Genomic DNA, 27,150 nt, shown 5'->3' with positions numbered 1-27,150 from the left:
TCCCATCTTAGTTAGAACAAAACGAAACCTTTCTTTTGACCCCACATGCCCCACCAGCTACTACCCCGATTTAGCTCCTTTTGCAAAACTTCTCAAAAAAGTTGCTCACATATTGTCTCCAACTGTCATTCTCTTAAAGCCACTCAGAATGAGACTTCTGCCCAAGCCCCCTCCACCAGGATCCTCTGTGCTTCTAAATTCAATGGTCAGTTCTCGGTCCTTATTTTTTTCTGCTCTACCATTTGGCACACTTCCCCCACTCCTTCACACTCCTTTTTGGGCTCAGCATTCAGAATCCCACGATCTCTTGGTTTTCTGGCTGCCTCACTGGGCACTCATCCTCAGCTTACTCTGTTGATTTTTCCTCTTCACCTCAATCTCTTGCGACTGGAGTTCTCTAGGGTCATGCCCTTCTGGTTCCCCTTTTCTATCTCCACTCAGCATCTCACCAATTTGAGTTTTAAATATCAACTTTTAGATGTGCAAATGACTCCCCAAAACACATCTCAGAAGCCCTCCTCGCCCCCAACTCCACACTCATATAGCATCCAAATGCCTGCTAACACTTCCTTGTGCATGTCAAATTGATGCCTCGAGTTTCACATCTCAGAAATAATGCTTCATCTTTCCCCTACCACCAAGTCTTCTCCTGTCAACAACAGTTCTGTCCTTCCATGGCTCAAGTCAAAACCTCTGTGGTCATCCCTGACTACTCTCCCCTACATTCAATCAAGAAACCCCAGTGGATCTGCCTTTAAAACAAATTCAAAATCTGATTATTTTTTACTGCCTCCTTTTCTACCACCATAGTCCATGCCACTGTGCCCCAAGCAAGTACAATCTCTTGCCTGGATCACCATGAAAGTGAAAGTGAAAGTTGCTCAGCCATGTCCGACTCTTTGCGACCCCATGGACTATACAGTCCATGGAATTCTCCAGACCAGACTACTAGAGTGGGTAGCCTTTCCCTTCTCTTGGAGATCTTCCCAACCCAGGGATTGAACCCAGGTCTCCAGCATTGCAGGCGGATTCTTTACCAGCTGAGCCATCAGGGAAAGTCCACAAATACTGGAGTCGGTAGCCTATCCCTTCTCCAGGGGATCTTTCTGACCCAGGAAGTCAAACCAGGGTCTCCTGCATTGCATATTATATAGGAATCAAACTGGGGTCTCCTGCATTGCATATTATGTTATGATAACATAACAATCTGATAACTGCAACCTGGGTCTGCTGGGCCCCATACTCTCCTTCCCCGCCCCCTTGTCCCTAATTAAACAAAGCAGCCAGAGTGGGCTCTTCTAGACACAAAGAAAATCATGTCAAGTCTCTGCTCAAAATTCCCTCACAGCTCCCTATTTCACTCTCAACAAAGAGGCCGACATCAAACAAGATTTCACACTGGCCTGCAAAGCTCTTCGTCAGCGACTCCTCCGTGCCTTTTGTGCCACAGGCCTCTTGGGCAGTGGCAACGCCTACTGATCCCTTTAGGCTCACCAGGTGGCGCCAGTGGTCAAGAACCCATCTGCCAACACAGGAGACGTAAGAGGCAAGGGTTCAATCCCCGAGTCGGGAAGATGCCCTGGAGGAAGGCATAGCCTTCCTCTGAAGACTATATTTAGATGTATAAAATGAAATACCATAGATTACAGAGGAAACCAACTCAGTGTTATTTTAATTGTGGTATATAATAGTAATACATGTACTCCTTTATTAATACATTAAATAATAGGATCCAGTGGCAGGTCTAATGACTAATGGAACTTTGATGTGATGTAGTGATGAAAATAACCATATTTTAAGAGGTCTACAACAACCATCATGGGATGTGATAATATCTGTGACTTCCACTGCTGACAAGGTCATCAGTTCTGTTATCCAGGATTGGGACCTGATGAAACATGTTAAATTCCAGTTAGATGTTATTATGAAAAAAACTGGATGGAATGTTTTCCCATCCAAATTAACAGACCACCTGAATTTTATCCTTGAACTCCTTAGAGGTCCTCAGACCCCAGGTTAAGAGCCTCTGACTACATTTCTCTTGAATTTCCATTTCTGGCTAATAGCTGTAGCTCCCCAGCCCACACTATACCCATTCTGCACTCAGAGGCTTTGCACTGGTGGTTCCCTTCCCCTGTAGCCCCTTACTTCTTTTATTTCTTTGCTCAATTTCTTTTCTCTTTTCTTATTTCTTTGCTCAAATGTCACAATCTTAAGGGGTCCTATCCAGACCATACTATAAAGTGGTAACCAAGTCTTCCAACACAATCCCAGTGCCTCTTCTCCAACTTTTATTTTCCATAGCATTTATCACCATCTAACACACAATCTCTGTATTTTATGTCTTCACTATCTGTATTCACCACTAACATGCTCCCCTGTTCCCTTAGAAGCAAGCTTCTAGAAGGCTGAACTTTTTCCTTCTTGATTCACTGATGTATTTCAATGCCTCAAACAAGTCCCGGCATGTAGGAGGTGTTCAGGCAATATCATTTAAATAAATGTTGCATTTCAACTAAAATTAACCTTGAATGTTTATTACGTGAATTACCTCCTCTATACACAATTTCATGTCAGAACACATTACAGGATTTTATCCATTCATCATCATGCCATATCCAATATTTTTTTCCATTCATTTCAAACTGAGCTCTCATTTCAGTTCCTAGAAATGTTCCTCAGAAAGGATGGAGCATGGTGTCAGCTGGTGTGAGCTGACATGTCTGTCAATTTAATGATGCAAAACAGTAGTCTTGGAACCAGCTACCAAGGTTCAAATACTAGCTTCTCTCTTTACTAGCTATGCAAAGCCCAAGAAAACTACATAACTTTTTCTAAAGTTCAGTATCCTCTTTAATAAACTATGAATAATGATCTACCTCATAGCATTATACTATGGATTATAGTTATCTACTCTGTGTAATATTTAGTTCATTTCCATAGGGCTTGGCAGATGTAAAACAGATTCATTATTAGTTGTTATCACTGAAAAATGGAAATATTCTCTTGGAGAACAAGTGACAGAGTATTCATTTGTGCCACTTATGAGTGTCTTGTATCGCACCTCTTAGAAAGGATAATTTAGAACAGATTTCTAAATTGTAAAAGCAATATAAATATGCTTATATTTAAGAATTATAATTTAGAAAACAGGTAAATCCACTCCTCTGAGACACCACTGTTAGCATTTTCCTGTACTCCTTCTATTCTTTGTTCTCTATATCTTATCAGGGTTGTAACCATTCACAGCTAGTTTTAAAAATGACTTTGAACTTTGCAGCAACTGACTTATTTCTGATCCTTACTAAAATTAAGAATCTTGAATAGCCAAAACAATCTGGAGAAAGAAGAACAGAACAGGAGGAATCACTTGCCCCGGCTTCAGACTATAGTACAAAGTTATGATAATCAAAACAATATGACACTGGCACAAAAACTGACACACACATCAATATAACAGGATATAAAACCCAGAAATAAACTCACATACTTATTTTAACTAGTCTGACAAAGGAGGCAAGAATATACAATAGAGAATAGACAGTCTCTTCAATTAGTGGTGCTGAGAAAACTGGACAGTTACATATAAAAGAATAAAATTAGAACATTCCCTAACACTGTACATAAAAATAAAAAAAAATGGATTAATATTCTAAATGTAAGACTGGATACTATAAAATTCCTAGAGAAAAACATAGGCAAAACATAAATGGCAGCAATATATTTTTGGAACTGTCTCCTAGAGTAATGGAAATAAACAAATAAGACTTAATTAAAAGCTTTCATATAGCAAAGGAAGCCATAAACAAAATGAAAAGACAACCTATGGAATGGGAGAAAATGTCTGCAAGCAATGCAACTGACAATTTCCAAAATATACAAACATGTCATACCGCTCCATAAAAATAAGCAATCCCATCCAAAAAATGGGAGAACACCTGAATAGACATTTCTCCAAAGAAGACATAGAGATGGTTAACAGGCATGTGACAAGATAAAAACTACAATGAGATCAAAGCTCAAAACTACCTACCTATCAAAGCTCTTACCTACCTGTAAGAATGAACATCATCAAAAACATCTACAAATAATGAATGCTGAAGAGGGTATGGAGAAAACGGAACCCTCCTATCCTGTTAGTGGGAATGTAAAATGTGCAGCCTCTGTGAATAACAGTATGGAGGTTCCCTAAAAAACTAAAAATACAGTTATTATACAACCCTATAATCCCATCTCTGAGCACACATCAAGAAAAGACAAAAACTCTAACTCAAAAAGACACATGCACACCAACGTTCATTGCAGTACTATTCACAACTGCCGAGATACAGAAACAACCCAACCACCCATAAACAGATGATTGGTTTAAGATGATACGGTGTATATGTACAACGGAATATTACACAGCCATAAAAAAAGAATGAAATGATGCCATTTGCAGCAACATGGATGGACGGATGATCAGACTAAGTGAAGGAAATCAGAGAAAGACAAATGTCATGTGATATCACTTATATGTAGCATCTTAAAAAGTGATACAGATGAACTCACAACACTGAAACAGACTCACAGACATAGAAAACAAACTTATGATTACCAAAGGAGAGACAGTGGAGAGGGATAAATTGGGAGCTTGGGATTAACAGATACACATTAATTGGGAAGGGAGTACGTCAAGGCTGTATGTTTAACCCTGTTTATTTAACTTCTATGCAGAGTACATCATGCAAAATGCTGGGCTGGATGATTCAAAGGCTGCCACCAAGACTGCTGGGAGAAATAGCAACAATCTCAGATATGCAGGTGATACAATGCTAATGGCAAAAAGCAAAGAGGAACTAAATAGCCTATTGATGAGGGTAAAAGAAGAGAGTGAAAAAGCTGACTTAAAGTTCAACATTCAAAAAACTAAGATCATGGCATCTAGTCCCATCACTTCATGGCAAATACATGAGGAAAATGTGGAAACAGTGACAGACTTTATTTTCTTGGACTCCAAAACCACTGTGGGTGGTGACTATAGTCATGAAATTAAAAAGATGCTTGCTCCTTGGAAGAAAAGCTATGACAAACCTAGACAGCACATTAAAAAGCAGAAATATCACTTTGTCTACAAAGGTCTGTATAGTCAAAGCTATGGATTTTCCAGTAGTCATGGATGGATGTGACAGTTGGACAAAAAAGAAAGCTGAGCACCAAATTATCAATGCTTTCAAATTGTGGTGAAGGAGAGGACTCTTGAGAGTCCCTTGGACAGCAAGGAGATCAAATCAGTCAATCTTAAAGGAAATCAGTCCTGCATATTCATTGCAAGAACTGATGCTGAAGATGAAGCTCCAATACTTTGGCCACCTGAGCTGATTCATCAGAAAAGACCCTGAACCCAGGAAAGATTGAGGGCAGGAGGAGAAAGGAGAAAGGGGTGACAGAGAATGAGATGGTTGGATGGCATCACCAACTCAATGGACATGAGTTTGAGCAGAGTCTGGGAGACAGTGAAGAACAGAGAAGCCTGGCATGCTGCAGTCCATGGGGTTGCAGAGAGTCAGACATAACTGAACAACAACAATTACTATAAACAAAACATATAAACAACAGTGATCTACTATATAGCACAAGGAACTATATTCAGTATTTTGTAATAACCTGCAATGGGAAATAATATGAAAGATAATAAATATAAAAAAATATATAAATCATATATGTATGTATATAACTGAATAACTGCTGCATATCTGAAACTAACAGTATTTTAAATCAACTATACTTCAAAAAATTAATAAAACAAACAAATAAATAAAGGCAGTGACCCACTTTAAAGAAAGAAAAGGAACAAAGCAAGACAGAGCCCACACTCCCAACTCGCTGATGCCCCAGAGGTCTGGCTCAGAGTGCTGGAAGCTCAGCTCATACCTGACACAGAAGCGGGAAGCTCCTCCAGGTACAGCACAATAGGACAGAATCTGTTTGTTCCTGGCAGTGACATTGGCCATCCCAGTCTTCTTCAAACACCCTACAGCTGATCTGAGTTTGGGTGAGAAGGGGACAGGTGTGAGGAGGTTGGGGAGGGAGTCCAGACGCTTCTGCTCTGAGACTATCTAAAGATGGGCTGACTCCACAAGTGCAGGGGTGGGAAGGGAAGGGAGCAAGTTCTCTGAGCAGGCTCACACTGGAGGGAATTGGCTGTGTCCTCTGCAACCTTAGGCTCTGGTTATAGCCACTGAGAACCAGGCAGTAAGCCACAGGGAACAGAGATCTGCCATGCCCTCAGGAAAGGCAAATAGAATTGACACGTTTTGTAGAAATGAACCTGCCGCTTTCACTTGCGTTGGCACACAGAACTAAATAAATGTCAGCTATTATCACACACATGATCATTCCTGGATCAGACCCAGTGAGCTACATTTTTTACATGGTCACCAGTGATTCTGATGCAGCGTTTTTCAAAGTACAAACTAGAAAAGTCCTCTTGAAACTCTTGCTCATGCACACACTACAATTTCTCTAAAAAAATAAACTCACACATTCTACACTGATGTTTGAAACTTGTCACTGTAAGTTTAAACAGGACAATTTATAAATACTGATCTGAAAAGTAAAGCTACTAATTTTTTAAAGGTAGTTAATGGAATCTAATAATATCATAATTTGCCACTCAGCATTATCTGTTTTAAAAGGCTGTGAACAAATGGCTCTAACATTCAGAAATTTTACCTGGCTCTTTTTCTTCCTTCTAAACATTTCAGTTACTTTTAACAGAATTCAGTAATAAAGCAAGTACCCTCTAATAAAAAAGGAACCCCCCTCCAAAAAAAAAAAAAAAAAGCAATAGCTTTTTTATACTTGAATGACTATCATTCACCCTCATAATTTTCAAGGAATACAAATACAAAAATGATTTTTAAAACTTTCCTCTGATCACAATCAGTTTTAGGTTTTGTTGTTGTTGTTTAGTTACTAACTCGTGTCTGACTGTAGCCCTGCCAGGCTCCTCTGTCCATGGGATTTTCCAGGCAAGAATACTGGAGTGGGGTTGCCATTTCCTTCTCCAGCGGATCTTCTCAACCCAGGGATCAAACCAGTGTCTCCTGCATTGGCAGGCAGATTCTTTACCACTGAGCCATCTGGGAAGCCCAGTTTTAGGTTTACTTCTGGGCTAAGTTATCAAAAATTTTTTAGTATCTAACCTATGAAAACATATTGAAATGTGATCATTATTAAACAATAAAAGTTATTTGGAAATATAACTCTTATTGGAACGGATAGGATGAAACTTTTGGTGCTCTAATAAAGAAGGCTTCATGGATACATTACTTGGAATTATCCTTTGAAACCCTGGTGGTTTTTGCACCTGAGCAAGTAGAGCAAAATTCGGAATAGGTTAAATACGTTCCCTTTATAAACTGGTTAGAGGTCCATTTAAATTAAGAAAGCACTAACTTAAGAAGGGCTTCCCTGGTGGCTCAGTGGTAGAGAATCCATCTGCCAATGCAGGAGCCTCAGGTTTAATCCCTGATCGGGGAGGATGCCATGTGCCACGTTAAAACTAAGTCTGTGTACCACAACTACTAAGCCTGTACTTTGCGGAGTCCAGGAGCCACAACCACGGAGGCCTTGAGCCTGAGCTCTGGAACAAGAGAGGCCCCTGCAATGAGAAGCCCACACACCGCAGCTGGAGAGTGGACCCCGCTCACTGCAACTACAGAGGCCTGAGCAGTAACAAAGACCCAGGGCAGCCGAAAATGAACAGATAGATAAATAAACTTAAAAGAAAACGCTAATGAAAGTTGAGGATATGGAAGGTAAATTGCTCAAAATTATCCATGCCTCCCCCTCACCTCTTAAGAGGGTCCTTCTGCATCCCCCCATTGAAAGACTACTGATCTAGCACTATATACCTGTGCATCATGTGAAAAAGGCAGATTCATGGACCCTACTCCAGATATCGGTATTATCTGAATTAACGGGCTCCCCAGATTACTTCCTGCCTCACTAGAGACTGAGAGATGAATTGGGACACAAAACGAACACATAAACTGTTAAATGATGTATAATTTGAATAAAAATTCAACAACAGAAGACCTATCACAGGTAGTACCTAGTGACCAAGGGATTCAGAGGAGCTCATGAGAGGGTGGGATAGTCAAAGGCTTTCTGGAACTGGGGGAAGGACGGGTAGAATGCGAAGAGAAAGAAGCAGAGGAAAATGGCTTACCCAGTTTGATTGTAAGGTACTGACTTTGCTGACCAGGAAGGAGCAGTTGATGTCCTCAGAAAGTAACTGACTCATCACAGAAAGTCCCTGGTGGGTCAGCAGTAGGTTACTGTGCTCGAGCGTTGCAAACATGACTATTTGCTGTTGAAGACAGTAATGTGTGTGTGTATGCACACTCAGTTGTGTTTGACTCTTTGTGACCCCACAGGCTGTAGTCTGCCAGGCTCCTCTGCTCATGGGAGTTTCCTGGCACAAATACTAGAGTAGGTTGCCACTTCCTTCTTCAGGGGATCTTCCTGACCCAGGGATCCAGCCTATGTCTCCTGAGTCTCCCGTGATGCAGGCATTCTTTACTGCTGAGCTACCAGGGAAGCCCCAAAGACAGAAATAAGTGGTTGATAAACTAATCCAGGTAAACTGGTTTCAGACAACTGGTTTTGTACGTCTGTTTCAAGCAAATTGACCTAGAGCTGAACACATATTTTACCCATGTATTGGATAATCCATAATCAGTGGATTCTCTACCACTGAGCCACCAGGGAAGCCATAAGGATAAATATATACTGCTATTAAGTTGCACATTCATTCCAGGCTGGGCGGGCAATGAATTCAAATTATTTTATTCTTCTAGTAGCCCTGGCTTAGCAAAAGGTATAAGCCATCACCTAAAATGCAACCAAGAATATCTAAATTGTTTTTTATTAACTTTGATTCCAATGTCACTTAATATCAAAAATAACAATTTTTTTAAATGTATGTGTTCACAAGAAAGTAGAAATCATTGATTGCCCCTATCATCTATCTTCTGGGTCACTACAAGGATCACACCAAACTGGTCTCCCTACTTCCCCCAGTAGCCACTCACCTCCTTCCCAGATCCATACTCATCCTCAATATCTCTAAAGTAGTCCTACAATATCTGCATTTGGTTCTGTTACTCCCCTGCCTAAAACCTTTCAACAGTTCTCCCCACTATCTACGGCCTGAGGTCTTCAGCACAGCATAACACTATATTTTTCTCTCCTGTAAAGACCTGGCCTTCTCCAAGTTTACAGGCAAATAACATCCTTGCATATCATTCCCTTTACTTCTTACCTATCAGTCAAAATAAACTATCCACTATTCTTCAAACAAGCTCTGCTCCATCCTTCCTCTGACTCTTTGGTCTACCTTGCTTCCCCATGACTTATCCAGACTACTATCTTCCATGTCTGCTCAAGAGGCCTGTCCCAGTTTCCCCAAAGAGGATGACCATACTCTCCTTTGTGTTCTGTGATATACTAGACACACTTTAATAAGAGCATTAGACTATTTTATTGCACTTATTTGTATACACTTCACCTCTCTCTCCCCTAGGTTACTTTCCATCACCTACCTAATACCCCTGAGTTGCTGGAGTGAAAGGATCTTGCCTCATTCATCTTTGAACTCCAAGCATCTATCAAACTTACCAGTATATAACAGACAGTAAATATTTGCTAAATAAATGCACGTATACTATTAATTGTAATAGTGGAATTGATAATGAACTAGACACTTACAATATGCTAGATGTTACTAAATAACAGTTAGATATGATCTAGAAGCAATAGTAACTCTGATTTCACTGCCATTTACCTGAAACTTCTAAGATTACAATACAAGATAGAACATGTGTTCTGACTAAGGCAAGGGAAACCCCCCAGGAGTTGTCCTAGCTATGCCATGTAACTCAACACACAATAGAGCTGCTTTCCAAAGTTCACTTCCACTTAGCTCGACTGGTAGTCCACTGAAGAAGGAACATTAATACTAAGGAAAAAACATTAGAGAAAAACACAAGGGGCAGACTGAAAACCCATTTCGTTGCCATTTCCATCTTAACAAATCCATTGCAGTCACCGCACACTTTGCTACTTAAAACATGAAGAATGTCTCCAGAGTTTCCTTGAGATTACCTTATCTTGAATTCACAAAATTTATTACACTTGGCTAAGACTTTTCTTTATTTAAAATGACCAGAATATCAGCAAATCAAATTCAGCCTTTCATCATGATGAGATAGTACAGAGAAGGTTCCACACTAATGAATCTAAAATGTAATTACTGGATAATCAGATTTTCTTAAAATAACATGAATCACACAGTCATTTTAATAAATATATCCCTCACATATTAAACTCAAACTACTTTTTGTGATTTCAACACATAGAAGCCCAGATATATAAATAACACTCCTTAACTTGATAAAAGCTATTGACCAAAAAATGTCCAACCAATATAATACTTAACTGGAAAATATTAGATGGAAATCTATAAAATCAGGAATAGCAGAAGGAAGTCTACTAATTTCTATTTTTCTAGCTTTGTTTTGGAGGCTCTAGTCAATAGAAAAAGTCCGTAAAAAGAGATAGGCAACAATCTGTGTTTTTTTTTCCCTAGGTAAAAATTTGACTAAAAATGGGCAATAGTATCTGAATAGACATTCATCCAAAGAAGGCATACCAGTGACCAATAGGCACATGAGAAGACATTCAACAGCGCTAATAATTAGAGAAATTCAAATCAAAACCCAATGAGACAATACACTGATTGAGGTGGCTACTACTAAACAAATAAAAAAATCAGAAAGTAACAAGTGTTGACAAGGTGGGTAAATTGGAACTTGCACAATACAGTAGCAATGTATCATATACATTTAGCAGCTATGAAAAACAGTATGGAGGCTCCTAAAAAAGTAAAATAAAATTGCCATATGATCCAACAATCCCACCTCTAGTACATACTCAAAAGAATTCAAAGCAGGGTTCCAAGGAAATATTTGTACATTTATGGTGATAGCAGCATTATTCACAATAGCTCAAAGTAGAAGCAACCCAAGTGTTTATTGACAGATGGATGGATAAAGAAAATGTGGTACAGACCATATAGTAGAATATTATTCAACCTTAAAAATGGAGAAGAATCTGATACATTCTAACAAAGGGATGAATCTTGAGGATATTATGCAAAGTGAAATAAACCAGTCATACAAAGACAAATACTGTATGATTCCACTTATATGAGGTACCTGAAATAGTCAAATTCATAGAAATAGAAAACAGGATAGCAGTAGCCGGAGTTTGGGAAAACAGGAGAAATGAACGGCTGATTAATGTGCACAAGTTCAGGTATGAAGATGAGAAAGTTCTAGGTATCTGTTACACAGCATAAATACACTTAACACTACTGAACTCTACTTAAAATGGCTAACATCTATTCACCCTTAGGTAAACCATTATGTGCTACATATACACAGTGTTAATAAATGTTTTGAGTAAGTGATCGAAAAATTTTCATGGTTAAGATGATAAATTTTATGTTATATCTATTTTACAACAAATGCAAATTGTCATCATTTGTCTATAAAAAAACCCTAAGACTCTCAACTGAAAAACTAGAACTAAGATGAAAACAAAATAAAAAACAGAGTCTATAAGCTAACACTGACACCTATAACATATCTTTACATATGCCACACACAGAAATAAATTGCAGACTGAATAAAAATCTAAATATACATGCATATGAGTTAAAATACATATATTGTTCAAGTGTAGGTTGGGAAAGGCTTCCTTAAGACCATCAACAATAAAAACAACTCCCTGAAAAGATATGACTACACGAAACAAAATTTCCATATAAGGAATGACAGCAAAAGGTAAAAGATATGGCAAGTTAAAGACTAGGATTTTGATATATATTTACATCTGTATATATAAGGAAATCAAGGACTAATTCCCGTAACATATAAAAACCTCCTTTTAAATCAGTAAGAATAGAGACTAATGACCCAATTTACAAAAGGGCAAACAAGTCACAAAAGACAATGAAGAGACGTCCAACTATGTGAGTATCGGAGAAATACAAATTAAAAATAGTGGTATGCAATTTTTAACCTTAGACTGGCATAAACTAAATGAATACTGGTGAAATGTGAGTAAAGGACATTCCTGTTTTAGCTGAGTATTAAAGGGTTCCATATTTTGAGAGGGCAGCTGTGTAGTATCTATCAGCGTTTAAGATGGGCAGGAACTCTAAAAATTCCACTTCTATCCTATCAAAACACTCACTGGTATGCACAAATAGATATATAATAATTTCATTAAAGCACTGTTTGCAACAATTAAAGATTCTAACAGTTAAAAGGTTCATTAATAAGGAAACAGTTCAATAATTACAGTTAACTATTTTATTGAGACAGTCTGACAAAAAGTCATAAAATGGAATTTTTTAAAATGTGCACAACTGCATCAAAATTTTAGAATACTTAGGAACTGATTTAAGGGAAACTAAAACCTCCACAAGGAAAACTGAACAGAGAAATCAGAAAAGACAATATATAAATAAGTATTTATAGAAAAGATACACACACTATATGGAATTAAAAACTCAGTATTGTAAAGATGTCGATGCAATCAAAACCATAATGTCCAAATTAATAAAGTAATTTTAAAATGCATATGCAAATATAAAGAGCTGAGAATAACCAAGGTTAAAGGATACACTCTAGTAGATCATGATTTATTATAGTTGTCATTAAGACAGTGCTACACTGTTACAAGGTTAGATAAATCTAGAGAATACTGGAACAGAATACAGGGTCCAGGGGAAGAAGGTAGGTTTCTCAGTAAATAATTCCAGATAATTTTGATATAGAAAAAACAAACTTGATCCCCACCTCAACTTGTACACAAAAACCAATGCCCAGTGTATTATAAGCCTAAAGACAAATGAAGAACATCAATACCTTTATAAGAGAATATTTTCATGACTAAGTTAGGAAAGGATTATTTTAAGAAGGTTTAAAATACCCTAATGATAGGACAAGAATGATTATAATAAAAGTGAGAAATTCTGTTCATCAAAAGGCACCATTAAGATAATGAAAAACTAATCCAGAGAGTAAGAGAAATTACTTCCAACATATTTAACCAAATGGCTGTTAAAATAACAAAAATAACTTCTGTGTAAAATAATAAAAAAGAATCTACTTACTAAAAATGAACAAGTGGTTCAAACAGGCACTTTACAAAACAGGATACCCAATGGTCAATAAGCATACGAAAAAGTGCTTGACTGGGAAACACCAGTTAACAACAGACTGGCTTGAATTAGAAAAATCAACCAAACCAAATGTTGGCAAAGATGTGGCACAATCAGAACTGTGATGTTTTGGTGATGGGAATATAAATTGATACCATCATTTTGGAAAAGTATTTGGTATCATCGACTAACACTGGAGAATCGATGTTTTTGAATTGTGGTGCTGCGGACAACTCTGGACAGCAGGAGATAAAACCAGTTGATCCTAATAGAAATCAACTCCAAGCATTCACTGGAAGAACTGATGCGGAAGCTGAAGCCCCAGGACTTCCGCCACCTGATGCGAGGAGCCAGCTCATTGGAAAAGGCCGTGATTCTGGGAAAGACTGAGAGCAGGAGGAGAACAGAGGATGAGATGGCTGGATGGTATCATCAACAGAAGGGACATGAGTTTGAGCAAACTCTGGGAAATAGTGAAGGACAGGGAGGCCTGGCATGCTGTAATCCATGGGGTCGCAGAGTCAGACACGACTCAGCAACTGAACAACTGACACTGAATACAGACATATCCTACGACCAGCAATTCCACTCCCCGGTATATACCAAGGAGAAATGTGTTCCTTTGTGTGCCAAAAGACACATACAAGAAAGTGAACAGCAACATACTCGTAACAGCCCCACACTGAGGACAACATGAAGGTCCATTATGGATGAATAAACACATCGAAATGTAGTGAAGTAGTATAGAACAATGAAAACAAATGGATTACAGGTACCTATGATTACATGTTTGGTTCTCACAAGCTTAATGCTGAAGGAAAGCAGTCAGACACAAAATGAATCCATTTAGGTTCAAAAGCACTGAAACTAATCTATAGTGTTAGAAGTAAGAATTGTGGTTTCTTTGGAGGAAAAAGGTAGCCGTAATAGGAAGGGGGCAAGATAGGGGCCTTGGGGTTGTAGGCAATGGACTATTTCTTGATTTGCATGGTGGTTATGTTCACTTTGTTATAATTCAAGGAGCTATTATATTATTTGTGATGAAATAAAAATTTGTATTCTAAAGCAAGTCAAGGAAAATTTACAAATTACGTTTTCTCTTTGGACTTTGGCTTCCCCTTTCCCCTCTATTGTATATTGTGTATCCGCATTATACACTGACCAAACCTTTCCATCAGCGGAAACAACTACTCAACCATATAAAACAACATTCTCCGAGCATCAACAAGATTACTCCTTAGGAACACCCTTCCTTAATCTTGTAAGGTGGTCATGACTCAAGATCCACTACACTCTCTAATGGACAGAACAGTTCTTGGAGATTTCTGAAAGTCTATTCCCAGGTTTTAAGTTTTAATTTGGCGCAAATAAAAATTTCCATTTCTTTCTGAGGTTGAGTGATTTTTTCATCAGCACTTGTAATATGAGCAATTTTCCACATGTATGCTACACTTCAGCATAAACTGTTTTTTTAGAAAGCTGATTGTGGGAATTCCTTGACAATCCAGGTTTCCCAGGTGGCACAATGGTAAAGAATCCGCCAACAAATGCAGGAAATGCAAGAGATGCATTTTGATCCCTGGGTCGGGAAAATCCCCTGGAGAAGGAATGGCAACCCGCTCCAGTATTCTCTCCTGTAAAATTCCATGGACACAGGAGCCTGGTTGCCTACAGTCTATGGGGTCTCAATGAGTCGGACACAACTGACCATACACGCACGCACGCACGCACACACACACCCTGGTGATCCAGTGGTTAGGACTCCATGCTTTCATGCCATGGACCCAGGTACAATCCCTGGTTGGGGGTCTAAGACCGTGCAAGATGCTTGGTGTGGTCAAAAAATAAATAACCTAATAAGCTAGTTGTTATGCCATTAACTTCATATATTATCTCATTTTATCTTTACAACAATTATTTTAAATTATTATCATTGCTCTTTTTAAACAGAACATGGAAGAGCCAAGCTTCAAACTCAACTCTATTTGATGCTCAAATCCATGAAACCCAAAGTAAGGGAAATACCAAACATAAGCACATCCTTAAGATTTCCCTGGTTCAATTTCTTTCTCTCTGAGATCATCTTCTACTTTTCTCATCTTACATCGTCACACCTTCCTCTGGGAAAGAGTGCTCAAGAGTTTAGCCATGGGACCTTTGCTTTAGTTACTAGTCAGAAATACAGTCATTTGTTCTATCAAAGAGGAAAACATTCACCATGTCCCAATTGCTGTTTCTGGGAAGAGGGATCTGAGTGAGTGAGTGCCCTTTCTTGGCTGAGCGGGTGAGGGATCCCAGAACAGTAAAGGTGGACCGGAGGAAAGAATTCAATGCGTTGCAAGTGAAAGACGTGTGTTGTGGGGGGAGTGGTAGGAGGGAAGGTACAGAGGTTGGAATGGTAGAGTGGTGCTTGGTGGAGGATCCAGAGAACAAGCATTGGGCAGCTGGCAATAGATTTGAAGAAGAGAAGAAAAATGAGGTCGCCTGGATAGACATTTTCAGTAAAAAAAAAAATAGTGAAAGGAGGTATTTGTGAAAATGTGGCACAGGGTATAGCATATCAAACTTCAGCCTTTCCCCAAAAGCAGCTTCAAAGTGGATTTTAGTGCTTGTTTTATTTTCTCTAAAACATCATAAGACTACTGAAATACACAACAATTAAAATAAAAACATTTGTTCCTGTACCTCCTAAAATCAAATAACATGCACCCCGCATTTCAGCATACAAACTGAGACCAGCCCTGAGCCCCACCTGAACTTTGCAAGAATCCACAAACCAGAAGCATTTTTCTTTGCTTTACATTGCTTAAGTGAGACTAGATCGTATTAAAGATACCATTAAAATTCCTGTTGACAATTTTTATGAGTTAAAAAGCAGCATGAAATGACCCAGTTAATTTCTATGGATGTGTCTGGTGAGCTGGCATGGTACCCATATCTCTCCTTTATTATTCAGATGGACTCACTCCAATGCCATAATACTTTGTTCTTTTAATAATCAGAATAATTCTTAAATGCTCCTATTCCCATGTGCTTTTCTTCCTGGACCTTTAATTGTTGTATGTTGGCAGGAAAAAAAAAAAATCACTCACTCTCCAATGCATTCCCCCACCCCCATCCCCGACATGAAGCTGTGGTTCTTCTCTTTCTGCTGTCATTTCAGCTCTCTTATTAATTACATGTGTCTTTCAGTAAGTCATAACCTCTCTGGCTCTCATTTGTAAAACTAATGGGGTGAATCACACAATTTCTGAGATGCTTGTAGCTCTAAATTTTAAATATTCTAAAGTTTCAGATTCTGTAAGCTCTTGCTTTTAGTCCTCTGAGCTAAAGACCTTTACTAATATTTCCTACGACACAACATATGATTCCTGAGTCGCTGGTCCACATTTTGGAATTCCCTCTGCTTAATATCAATTCTTGGTCCCCATTTGTGTTCAGGATGTCAGTCTCCCTCCCCCACAGCTCCCAGATACATAGTAAGTAGAAGTCTGTAACACTGTGTCACCTCTGGTTTCTCAGTATAAGATGCAAAGTTTTCCTGGGCTGTGTGTACAGCTTCCAATTTCCGGACCATCACCCTAACTCCATGCAAGGGATGGTAACATGTCACAAAGTCCTGTGAAATATACAATGAATTAACCTATTGCCTAGACCATGAAAGAAGACACTTAGTAAAATCTGAATGGACATATGACATTAAAGGAAAATCCATTCATGCCTAACGTAGCTTGTCAGCTATGAATGAAGTTTTTAAAAGTACTAGAGGCCAGTGAAATATTCCAAGATATTTATAGCTCTCCCTGGCTGGTGGAGACAAGAATGTCTGACTCACCAGGAAGGGTGGCAAACAGCTCTATCACTTTATAACCAAGGGAACCTAAATTAGAAACAAACCAGAAAGTAGGCGGATCTTTATTATCAAGTTGAGGAATGGGTTACCTAAATTACTCCAAGGAGGGACGCTCCTGAGCTACTCCAAGGTTCTGGGTGGTGTGAATGAGCCCAAAGAGGTGCCATACACACTGACAGCTTGCATACTCACAGTAACCCTGATGCCTGCTGTTAGGTTCTATTTACTACAAAAGCCACAGTGTTCCTTGAGTATGGTGGTCCTTGTGCCAGCCCCCAGTCCCAGGCCAGCTCTGAGGCACAGCCAGGAGAGAGAAGGGCAGTTCCAGATGCATGCTGAATAAGAAACTAAAGATGCACAGTTCATTCTGTTTTGGGAAAACATGAGGGCTATCCTTCTTCGTCCTTTTTTTCTCCTTTTTTTCCTTGGGTAATTAAGAGACTGTCAGTTTCCCGAATGGTACCATTTTAATCTCACACACATTAGCTTCATTTCCTCTTTGGATGCTGAACTACACAGTATGATGGTATACTTTTTAAATATCCTAATATTTAAATAATAAAGAAATGTTTCAGGTCATTAGTTATAACACAAGGTAGAGATGAAGAGGAAAGGAAGCCTAGCTCTAGGCCGAGCATTTGCAGCAAAGGTTCTTCAGCTAAACCTGGGGAGGTGGCAGGAGGTTGGGGAGGATGTCCACAGATGGTTGTGGGGTGAGGAAGAGCGTCTGAAATACTGTAGATGAAAAATTAACTGCAATGTCTTCTTCCATAGTTTTCTATCATCATTAAGTTTTTAAAGGAGTCTCAGAACACTAAGAATCACCAACCAGAGTAAAACTAAGGAACAGTACCCCTGAGATCAGATGGTCCAAACGTGCCCTTCACTCAGGCCAGCTCTGACCTCAGGAGGAAAATTTAAGTATCCAGTGTGTGTGACTCACTAGATTCGAAGGAATGCATTTGACTTTAAGGAAAAGTAATCACAAGGTACAATTTCATATCATGTTATTTTTTTTTTCAAAAAAATAACATGCCTGGGAATACATTTAGGAAAAATACAAGATAGACCCCTATGTATCCATGTATTTAGTTTATTAAGTCAGAAAAGAAAACTTGAATAGATTTATAAGATATGTTCCTGGTAAGAAATACTAAGCATTTTAAAGATCTCAATTCTCATTCCCACCTTCTCATTAATTTATAAATAATGCAATTCCAATAGAAGTCCCAAAGGGATTCTTTCAAAACAAGACTAAGTAAGCTAAAGTTTTCTGGAAGAAAAAAGAAAGAAACAAAAAATTTTTGGAAGTACACCTGAGAACTTGAACAGATTTTGAGATGTATTATAATGGTACAATAATGAAGATATTGGTACAAAACACAAACACAAAGAGAACAGAAAGCTCAAGACTGTCCTAAACTTATCCTGGAGAGGAATAATTATTCCAGAAGCCTGCTGTACAGTTAGCTACTTACAAAACCAGAAGCTGCCACAGCCCTCTACTGCAGGTTGGCCCTGAAATAAGTTTTCAACATGAAATGGACAAAAAGAAGAGAAGCAAATAAGAGGCAGAAAAAAATCACTTAAGAAATTTAAACATAAAGCTGATATTTGAGTAGGGGAAGTCCTCTTAAGCCAAAAGAAAAGACATACAATAAAATGAGGGTAGATTTGACTATATAAACATTTAAAATTTCTATACACCAGAAAATACAAGTAAAATAGAAAGCAAATAAGAGGGAAAAATAATTTCAGTGTTTTAAAAGTATTGATTTTATACTGAACACCTTTAGATAAGAAAATTAAGTTTGGCAATTAACATGCATAAAAACCTGAAAAAGGCATATATACTTTTATTTAGCCATTGCACAAGCAATGTATCTAAATAAAGAAAACACTGATAAACAAAAATATTTATAATGTTATTTTCATCATTATACATTTCAAAAAATGAAATCTACAAATTAATCATTGTTCAATGTAGAAATCAAAGATAGTCACATCTTCAAGTATAAAAAGCAGTCTCTACAGTGTGATTAAAAAAATTTTTAAATATTAAATTCACATAGGACTATCACAATTCAAAATGGTGGAAATGATCTCTCTATGAAACACAATTTAGAGATTCTGTTTTACTCTGTGATATTTCTAGATATTTCCAAACTTATTTTATTTTGTAGTATTGGGGAACCACTGAAAGCCTATGGAAGATTTTCTGAGATGGGTAAACAAAGCCTCTACACTAAGGTGAAGTGGGTGTGCACAGGGCAAGGCCCTGAGTAATAGCCATTGTCTTCCTCTGTGAACTGACTGGGGAAGAAAACACGCCCTCCCACGGGATACAAGGCTGGAGCTTTTCTTCACGCCCTCTGTGGTCAGGTATGATGTGGCACATGTGTGCCAATTCTTCGCGCAGACTGTCGGGCTGCAGAACCTTCCTTCACCCGGAGTCAGCCAGCAGTGTAACTGTGCTGGGCATCTTTCATTTGCCTCCCAGATCCACTCTGGCCCCTTCTGGCTCTTTTTCTGGGCTCTGCTGTCTGGCCTAAAGTAGATCCCAGTCCTCTGACTTCTCTGGATTTGGCCAAGAGGAGAGATGGTAGGAGACCGGAGAGCAGAGGAGAAAGTCAGAGCATTTATTCCCCCAGCTCCTTCCCACAAGCAGGTCACCATGGACTGGCTGCATCCCTCCACTGAAGACCACAGCTCCTGATGGGCAGCCCCCTTCACACCACTCAGCCTCCCTCTGACATTCTGGGTTTTCTAGCAGCTTCACCCGGCCCTGCCTCTGCAGGTGTAGGGCTGGAAACACCTCCCATGATTACGAGCCCCAGAGAGGTGCTCCGTCTTTCACTGCTTTTCCCAAACCCCATCCACACCTTTGTAAACCATCTCCAACAAACTGTCAATCAAATCATCCTCACTTGAGCCCGGACAAGACCCTGGCTGATACAGTAATAGTATACAGAATTATCCAAAGACAAAATAAGTATAGCTAAGTGCATTTATTCTCCATAAAGCAAAATGAGAGAAAAAAAAAAAAAGTAGCCTAATAGGGTCTAGAAAATTCTTTCAAGTTTGAGGTAAAAGTTTAACCCCATGTTACCTCTATGATTTGATTATTCTATGATACCTAGATCCTTATTATTTCCATTTTTTTTTTTAAGACGTTGGGCTTGTTACAAACCCTTAAGTAACCTCACCACAGATAGGACAGCCTGTTAGAGGATGAACAGAAGAGATCCCTGGGTATCTATCTATGATAAGACAAACTGCTTTTGCAGCATTAAACTTAAAGGTAGACATTGACTTTTTCTTTTAGGTTCCCCTTGTATAGTTTCACACTTTTCACTTGGTTGTGATTGAGCTTGACTTAGCCCTGGGCTTCACAAGGTAACCAAGTTTATTCCACCCAGATGTTTCTGGTCTGCAGCGCAGGAAAGCGGCAGGGACTCAAGGTGACGTGATGAGCCCACTGAAAAATTCTTCCTAAAAAAAGCCAGACTATCCCACAAGCTTGTTGCGAGAGCAAACTCCTGTACCCAGGAGGAGGAGGAAAGACAATTCTGAGGACCCGAGGACAGTCACTCAGATGGTCCCCAGTCCATTCCAAGGAATGGTGGGGAGCAGGGTTGGGGGGGAGGGGAGAGAGAATGCTCTTTTCACTCATAATAGCTGTGAGGCATCCCAAGCACAAAGCAGAATTGCATTGCTAATAATGTATGAAAGGACAGTACAGGGCTTGGGGGAAAGTGATTCTTTTTTGAGCAGAGCAATTCAAATACCGTGTGAATGAACGCGGGGGACCCTCCCTGGTAGAGGTCAACTCCAGCAACCGCGCGAGTCCCTTGAGTGACAGCTCTGGTGAGCGCTAGTGCCCCTCTCAGCTGGCACATCACCGGGGCTCTGAGAGCTCAGAGACGGGCAGCGGAAGGGCCCTTGATGGTGGATGCAGCGTCATCAGAATGGCATCAGAGGCTCCAGTGGGAGCCAAGAGCTCTAGCTGCCAAGGGGGTGAGTGAGCTTGTTGCAGTGTCAGCAGCTGTAGATGACGCTGATGGCTTTGGCAGTGGCGGAAGAGCGCATCCTTGACAGTTGGCACCAGCAACAGTGGTCAGCTTCCCTCACATGGCCACGAGGGCTCCAGAAGCCAGAGTTTAAAGGGACAGCTTCCCTTAGATCAGCTCTTTCTTTTTATCCTTGAACAAAAGTGATCTGACCATATCAGATGACCGCCTAAGCCCTCAGAAAGACATCACTGAACGACAAACTCTGAACAGAGGGAAACACAAGCAGTGGCACATCCAAAGTAGCCAAGGGCAGCAAGCACAAGGACAGTGAGAGATGCATGATGAAAAAAACCACCTCTGGGCCAGCCCTGCCGAGGACTGGGCTCTGATGTTGACAGCGCAGAACTCTTACATCTGTGTGCATAATCACCCAGTTGTGTCTGACTCTTCGTGACCCCGTCAACTGCAGCCCACCAGGCTCCTTTGTTCATGGGATTCTCCAGACAAGAATACTGGAGAGGATAGCCATATCTTCCTAACCCAGGGATGGAACCCAAGTCTCCTGCATTGCAGACAGATTATTTATCATCTGAGTCAATAGCATACTTGAAATATGAATGCTAGACTCCTTCTATCCCATTTCACTAACTTAATGAATTATATATGCCAAGGAAAATTAAAAGCACTTTGCACACCCTGAAATATTTTGGATCTAATTTTTCTATCTCTGTGCTCCCTACTTCCCTAAGGGCAGGGAAACCAATGGAAATACCACAAAATGTATTAAGTTATAAACTACATGCATATAAGACTCCAGATTTCTCAACAACAGAACTTAAAATCGCAAGGAAAATGTTAACTTCCTCAAGATTAGCAATAAATGATAAGGCAACCATATGCTGGTATTGAGTCATGCATGGAGTAAAAAGAAGTTTCCTGCAGGCATAGGGTAGCTGCTTTAACACTCCGTAAAGTATTATCAGCAGAGTAATTACTGCTACAAGGTTCACAGGCAAATAAGCACCAGACCTGGGAGCACAGAAAGTGAGCCACAGGACTGCCACTCGTGGGAACCAGCTGGGGACCTAGATGCCTTCTCCAGACAACAGGCAGTCTTCTCTCTGTGGCAAGCTGTCCTTGTGCCATCAGAATGCACCCAAGAGGACTGTTACTATTCATTGACTCCCCACTCCTTTTCCCTCATCTAATCCCAGACCTTAGATAGCTCTGAGAACACACATCTCATGACCAAAAAAAAAAAAAAAAAAAAAGACAGAGAGAGCTTGGAAAGCTACTGACTTCGGGTATAATAACATAGCAAGGTAATGACAGAACTCCTCTGAGCTTCTAGGAACAAAAGAGGAGAGAAAGCAAAGACTCGGGAATCTCTACAGAGTATAAATGCCCCCAAATATGATTTGACATAAGACTGAAAAGTCATTTCGGACATTTCTTTCTCTACTCAGCAAATGCTCATTATCACAAGGAAGACTGCCACCCCATTATATACTAGGAATAAGAACTCATAGGATTCTGGTTTTTCACTGAAGAGAATCAGGACTTCTGATTGTTCAAACTGTGCCAGAAAAGACAACTTGGTAGGTGGTCAGTATTGCAGTCATAAGCATTCTGATTTTTGGAAAAATCAAATGTAGGCAAGAAGAATGAAATAGTTATATACATTTTCATCAAGGCTATGATAGCGTTCACTCTGTAAGTCAAGCAGGTCAGAAAAGAATGTCATCAAGTAGTTGTCTCGGGGGTAGTCAGAAGTTTGCAACCGTGTAAGCGGAGGCGAGAACTGAGATCCATTTGTGCTATCACTCACTGACTGTAATCTTATCATCTTTCCAAAAACCTGTGGATTACTAAACTATCCAAACTTTGATCTACTTATGTCAACCAATCAACCAATAAGAACTGAAAGAAGTACTTCTTTTGTATAGCCACACAGACTGGTAATATATACAGATACTTAAGACAATCAGCAAAATGTAAGCCTATGAAGAAATCTTCAAATACCAGAAAGAAGACAAAGAGGTTTCCTCAGAGATACATAAAAACACACATATATACAATTAAGACATAACCTCCTCCCATTCTTTTTTCTTTTTTAATTTCATGTGAACCCTTCACTTAAAAAGTAAAAATATCTAGATTTCCATTCTATTTAAATACATTCAAGCAAAGCTCTGGGGAAGGTTTCCAGGGAGTTGGATTGCTTCGAAATTGGCCATGCACTAAATAAAGCTTTGTCTAACGAAAGTGAAAGAGTAACTGATGGTATCTGTACATTCACTCTGCACAAGGTTACTGTGACTCAAAAGCATTACTCGAAGACAAAGAACAAATCGGATTCCAGCTCTGGAGACTCACACTCTGCCTCTGCCAGCAGCCCTGCCGGCTCACACACTCTCTTAGGGCCAACCACCTGCTTCCTGAAGAATCTGTAATCTACCTTCTCCATTAGTTCCCCCAAGGTTCTCCTTCTTTACACAAGTGCCCCCCTTCATTCATTTCACTGCATTCACCTTTCATCTCTAAGAGATTCATTCCTGATAAGTGTGCCAGGGTTCACTGTAACATCAAAACCAAAAAGAAAAGCCTTCAGCATTGCATTTTATAGTGAAACAAAAACTCCAATTCTCAGAGTCTACTGAGCTAGAACTAAAAGCTAATGCAGCAAGGGATTCATTCCTGAGACCTGGCTTCTTTTCACATTACCTGCTTCAGTGTACTTCAATCCCACTTTTTCTTCGGTGTCCTTTGTCTTCGGTGGTGGCCAGACAGCCTGGAGTCTGCCAGGAATCCTATCATCCTGCTCAGTGGGACTGTGGTCAGGCTGTGGGAAAAATGGGCAGAGAAAAGTTTAAGTTCAATAAAATGTGACCAGAGTCAACTAAACCTTGAGAATGCACTCACTCCAAAATTAATTCTAATCGCCAGTTGCATATTGCTTTCACTCGCTGCAACTGAAACAACTCACTACAATACAATCCTTTTCCAGAAACGTAAAGCGATCAGCTGGAGTGGGAAAACGAAAGGACTTAAGGCCAAGTATTACACGACTTCAATAAATGACTTTTAGCATGTAACTCCTTAAAAAAGAAAAACATTAATACACTTTGAGCTGAAGATACAAATGTACTATAATTTGGTACATTTATAGGTATGTTTACAAATATACCCCAAACAACTCCAGGGTTAAAGAGATAAACCAGTTTTGCACTTTCCATGAACATTAGTTCTTGGTCAAGATAACACTTTAAGACATTCACATTGATTAATTCTTTTTTTTTTCTTTCTTTCCCACAAAAAAAAAAAAAAAAGAATGAGCTTGTTTTCACATTCAAGCTATTTTTACAGGGGTTGATTTTACAACCAAGAGAATGCTATGTTGTATTTAGTTTTTAACTGCACCCAAGATAATTTTTCTAAAGACCTTAAAGTTAACATTTTAACTAATCAAATGTATGAGGGAATGATAATTATATGCAGGTTGAAACTAAGCAAAAAATTCTACTCACTGCGCTTATGAACTTTTAAGATCCACTGAACAAGTGCTTGCTAGTCCTTACAAATTTCCTGAATACTTTTTTAAACAATTGTCACAGTTTTCACTAATCAGGGTGGTTACTATGTACTAACTTCATTTATTCTTCACAACTACCATATAAAATAAAGGCTATTTTCATCATTTTGTTGATGAAGATTGAGGCTCAGAGATCAAGGTCACCCAACCAGTAATTGGTGGAGTTAGAATTATAACCCAGGTCTCATTCTAAACCCAGTCCTCAATCAGGATGCCTTGTAACCAACACAGAACAGTTTAATCACATCACAAACATGTATTTGGCCAAGTGACCAATTTTCAAAGGAAAAATACAGTTTTCACAGAGGTATAATTAAGTGGGAAGGAAGTCTGGGCTACATTTCCATATTGCATTGATTCTGATGCTGCCTGGTTTTTAGAAGCACATTTACTATTAATGTTTAAACTCAGAGTAACAGTTTCCCTTTCTGATCTGCACATCTTTACTTAACACCTTTCTTACAACAACCCAGAGAAATATAAGAAAGAAAGAAAATGCTCCAACTCCAAAATGCTGTCCAACTCCAAACTCCTTACAAGGACCACTTGATAATATCATCTTTCACCTAGAAGAGGGTCACTAAGAGTAGGTAACTAAGATTCTCTTTGACAGGAAACCCGAAAAGAAACATGGCCACATCACACTTTAGGACAAATCACACAACCCAACTGCTACGTACGCTTTTGGAATCTGAGGGGCCCTCCGCAGGCCTTGACCTTGACCGCTCAAACACAGCTCTCAGGGACTCCTTCTCATGCCTCATCTTGCGCTTGAGAGCTTCCAGCTCAGAGGTGTCAGCCGTGGACCCCTTTTTGGGGGGACGGATGAATAAGGCTTTAAAGGCCTCCAAGGCAGTCTCTGGTGGCTTTGGCTTGACCTCTCCTCCCTGGCTTTGGGCTTCTCCAGGGTCGCTCTGGCTCTCCTGAGGTGCACCACAGTCCATCTCGTCCCCCTTGGGCTGTTCAGGGTCTTCCGCCTTCGGTTCGGCTTTGGGGACGTCAATGAAGAGCAGCTGAGAGAGCTGCTCCAGGAGCGTGGGAGTGGCCTTTGGATAGTTTGTTTTCTCTCCCTTCTTCACTGTCGGAGGCCCTGCCTGTGCCAGGGACCGCTGGACTGGTTGGGTCAACTTGAGCAAAGCCAGATCCCCATCCTTTGGTTTAATTTCAGTGATGGTCTCCCCGCCCTCGGCTGTGGCTCCCTTCTTCAGCACACGAAGCCCACTGAAAAAAGCTGGAAGCTGGAATGACTTCTCCCCAGGGCCTTCTTTTTTGGAAGAGGTGTTCTCGGGGACGCCAACACTTGCGTCCTGGTCTGCTGCCGCAGGTGGAGCTATGGAAGCTTCTTCTCCAGCTTCTCGCTCGCAGGGGCTGTGCTCTGTCTGAAGGCCACCTTTGTCGGGTTCCAACTTGCAGCTTATCATCTGCAGAGTTCTTTGAGGGCCTTCTCCACTGAGCTCTGCATCACCCCTGTCACTAAGGGCAGTATTTTCCCTTCCATCTCCTGGCTTTTCTTGGGGTTCCTCAGATGGCTCAGATAAAACACCACCAGGGGATCTGGGGCTGTTGGTCTTGCTTCCCTCTTCTGGTTCCTGGCCTCCGTCATCAGAGTCAGAATCACTGGTGGTATTCACCAGGGTCCCTCGAACCAAAATGACATTGTCTTGGTTCACATTCAAAGCAGCGAGTGGAAGCAGCTCTTGTCCAGGGAGAGAAATCCCGGCCTCTTCTCCCCTAGGACTTCCCTCCAGCTCCATCTGCATCTCCACCTTTGTCTTCCCATCATTTCCACGGTCAGGTGGAACCTGAGCCTCTGCCTCCTGCAGATCCGATCCACTGCTGGACTCCACCACTAAATTACGGAAGGCTTTCAGCACCGCGTCTTCCTCTTCGGGTTTCACAGATTCCAATTTACTCGTGAACCCAAAGAGGGATTTCATAGAGAACTTGGTCAGGATCGACAGCGCCGGGTCAAGTCCGGCTTCAGGTTGTTCTGGTTTCGAGCCATCAGTGCCACTGAGAACGTTTCCAACTTCCTCCATGTCCCAGCAGTGCCCTGGGTGGCAGTTCTCACTTCTGCTACCTTCCCCTGCTCTCTCAGCTTCTGCACTCCATCGGCTCTTAACTTCCAGAACGGAGAGCCACAGGGCCGGCCGGTGGACCCGGCCGCAGCGCGATCACACTCGGCCCGGCCCTGGTCCCTCCCGAGCCCTCCTTCCGGTTTGCGCGGGGATGGGGCGCCCGGGGCAACTGTAAAAAGTCCGCGGGGCTCTATGCCCAGAAGCGGCCGAGGCTGCGCACCTTACTACACACGGGCTGGGAGGCTGCTCCTCTGGGACTTCCGTATTTATTCCCGGGGACAAAAGGCTTTTTGTCATAGGGAAAATCAGCCTGCCCCCACTCATCCCAGCCCAGG

General features: G+C 40.4%; 1 protein-coding gene across 10 annotated transcripts in view; it reads right to left on the bottom strand.

Annotated features, from left to right (window-relative positions):
- Nucleotides 1-27,150, bottom strand: part of FMN1 (formin 1) — a 475,676-nt gene that overhangs the window by 295,215 nt on the left and 153,311 nt on the right. For 7 of the 10 annotated variants that reach the window (XM_020913649.2, XM_020913651.2, XM_020913638.2 and 4 more), the window contains one exon: nucleotides 23,870-23,987. The exons of 1 other annotated variant lie outside the window; for it this stretch is intronic. In XM_020913649.2, the coding sequence (XP_020769308.2) occupies nucleotides 23,870-23,987 (118 nt within the window). Of the gene's footprint in view, nucleotides 1-1,648; nucleotides 1,889-23,869; nucleotides 23,988-25,417; nucleotides 27,135-27,150 lie in introns of those variants that run through there. 2 more of the 10 variants (XM_020913648.2, XM_070468950.1) reach the window with 2 other exon arrangements.

Source organism: Odocoileus virginianus, chromosome 6 (genome assembly GCF_023699985.2).
Source record: "Odocoileus virginianus isolate 20LAN1187 ecotype Illinois chromosome 6, Ovbor_1.2, whole genome shotgun sequence".
Classification (NCBI taxonomy): Eukaryota; Metazoa; Chordata; class Mammalia; order Artiodactyla; family Cervidae; genus Odocoileus; species Odocoileus virginianus.
The sequence above is the reverse complement of the archived record's forward strand: the minus strand, read 5'-3'. Positions and strand labels throughout refer to the sequence as shown.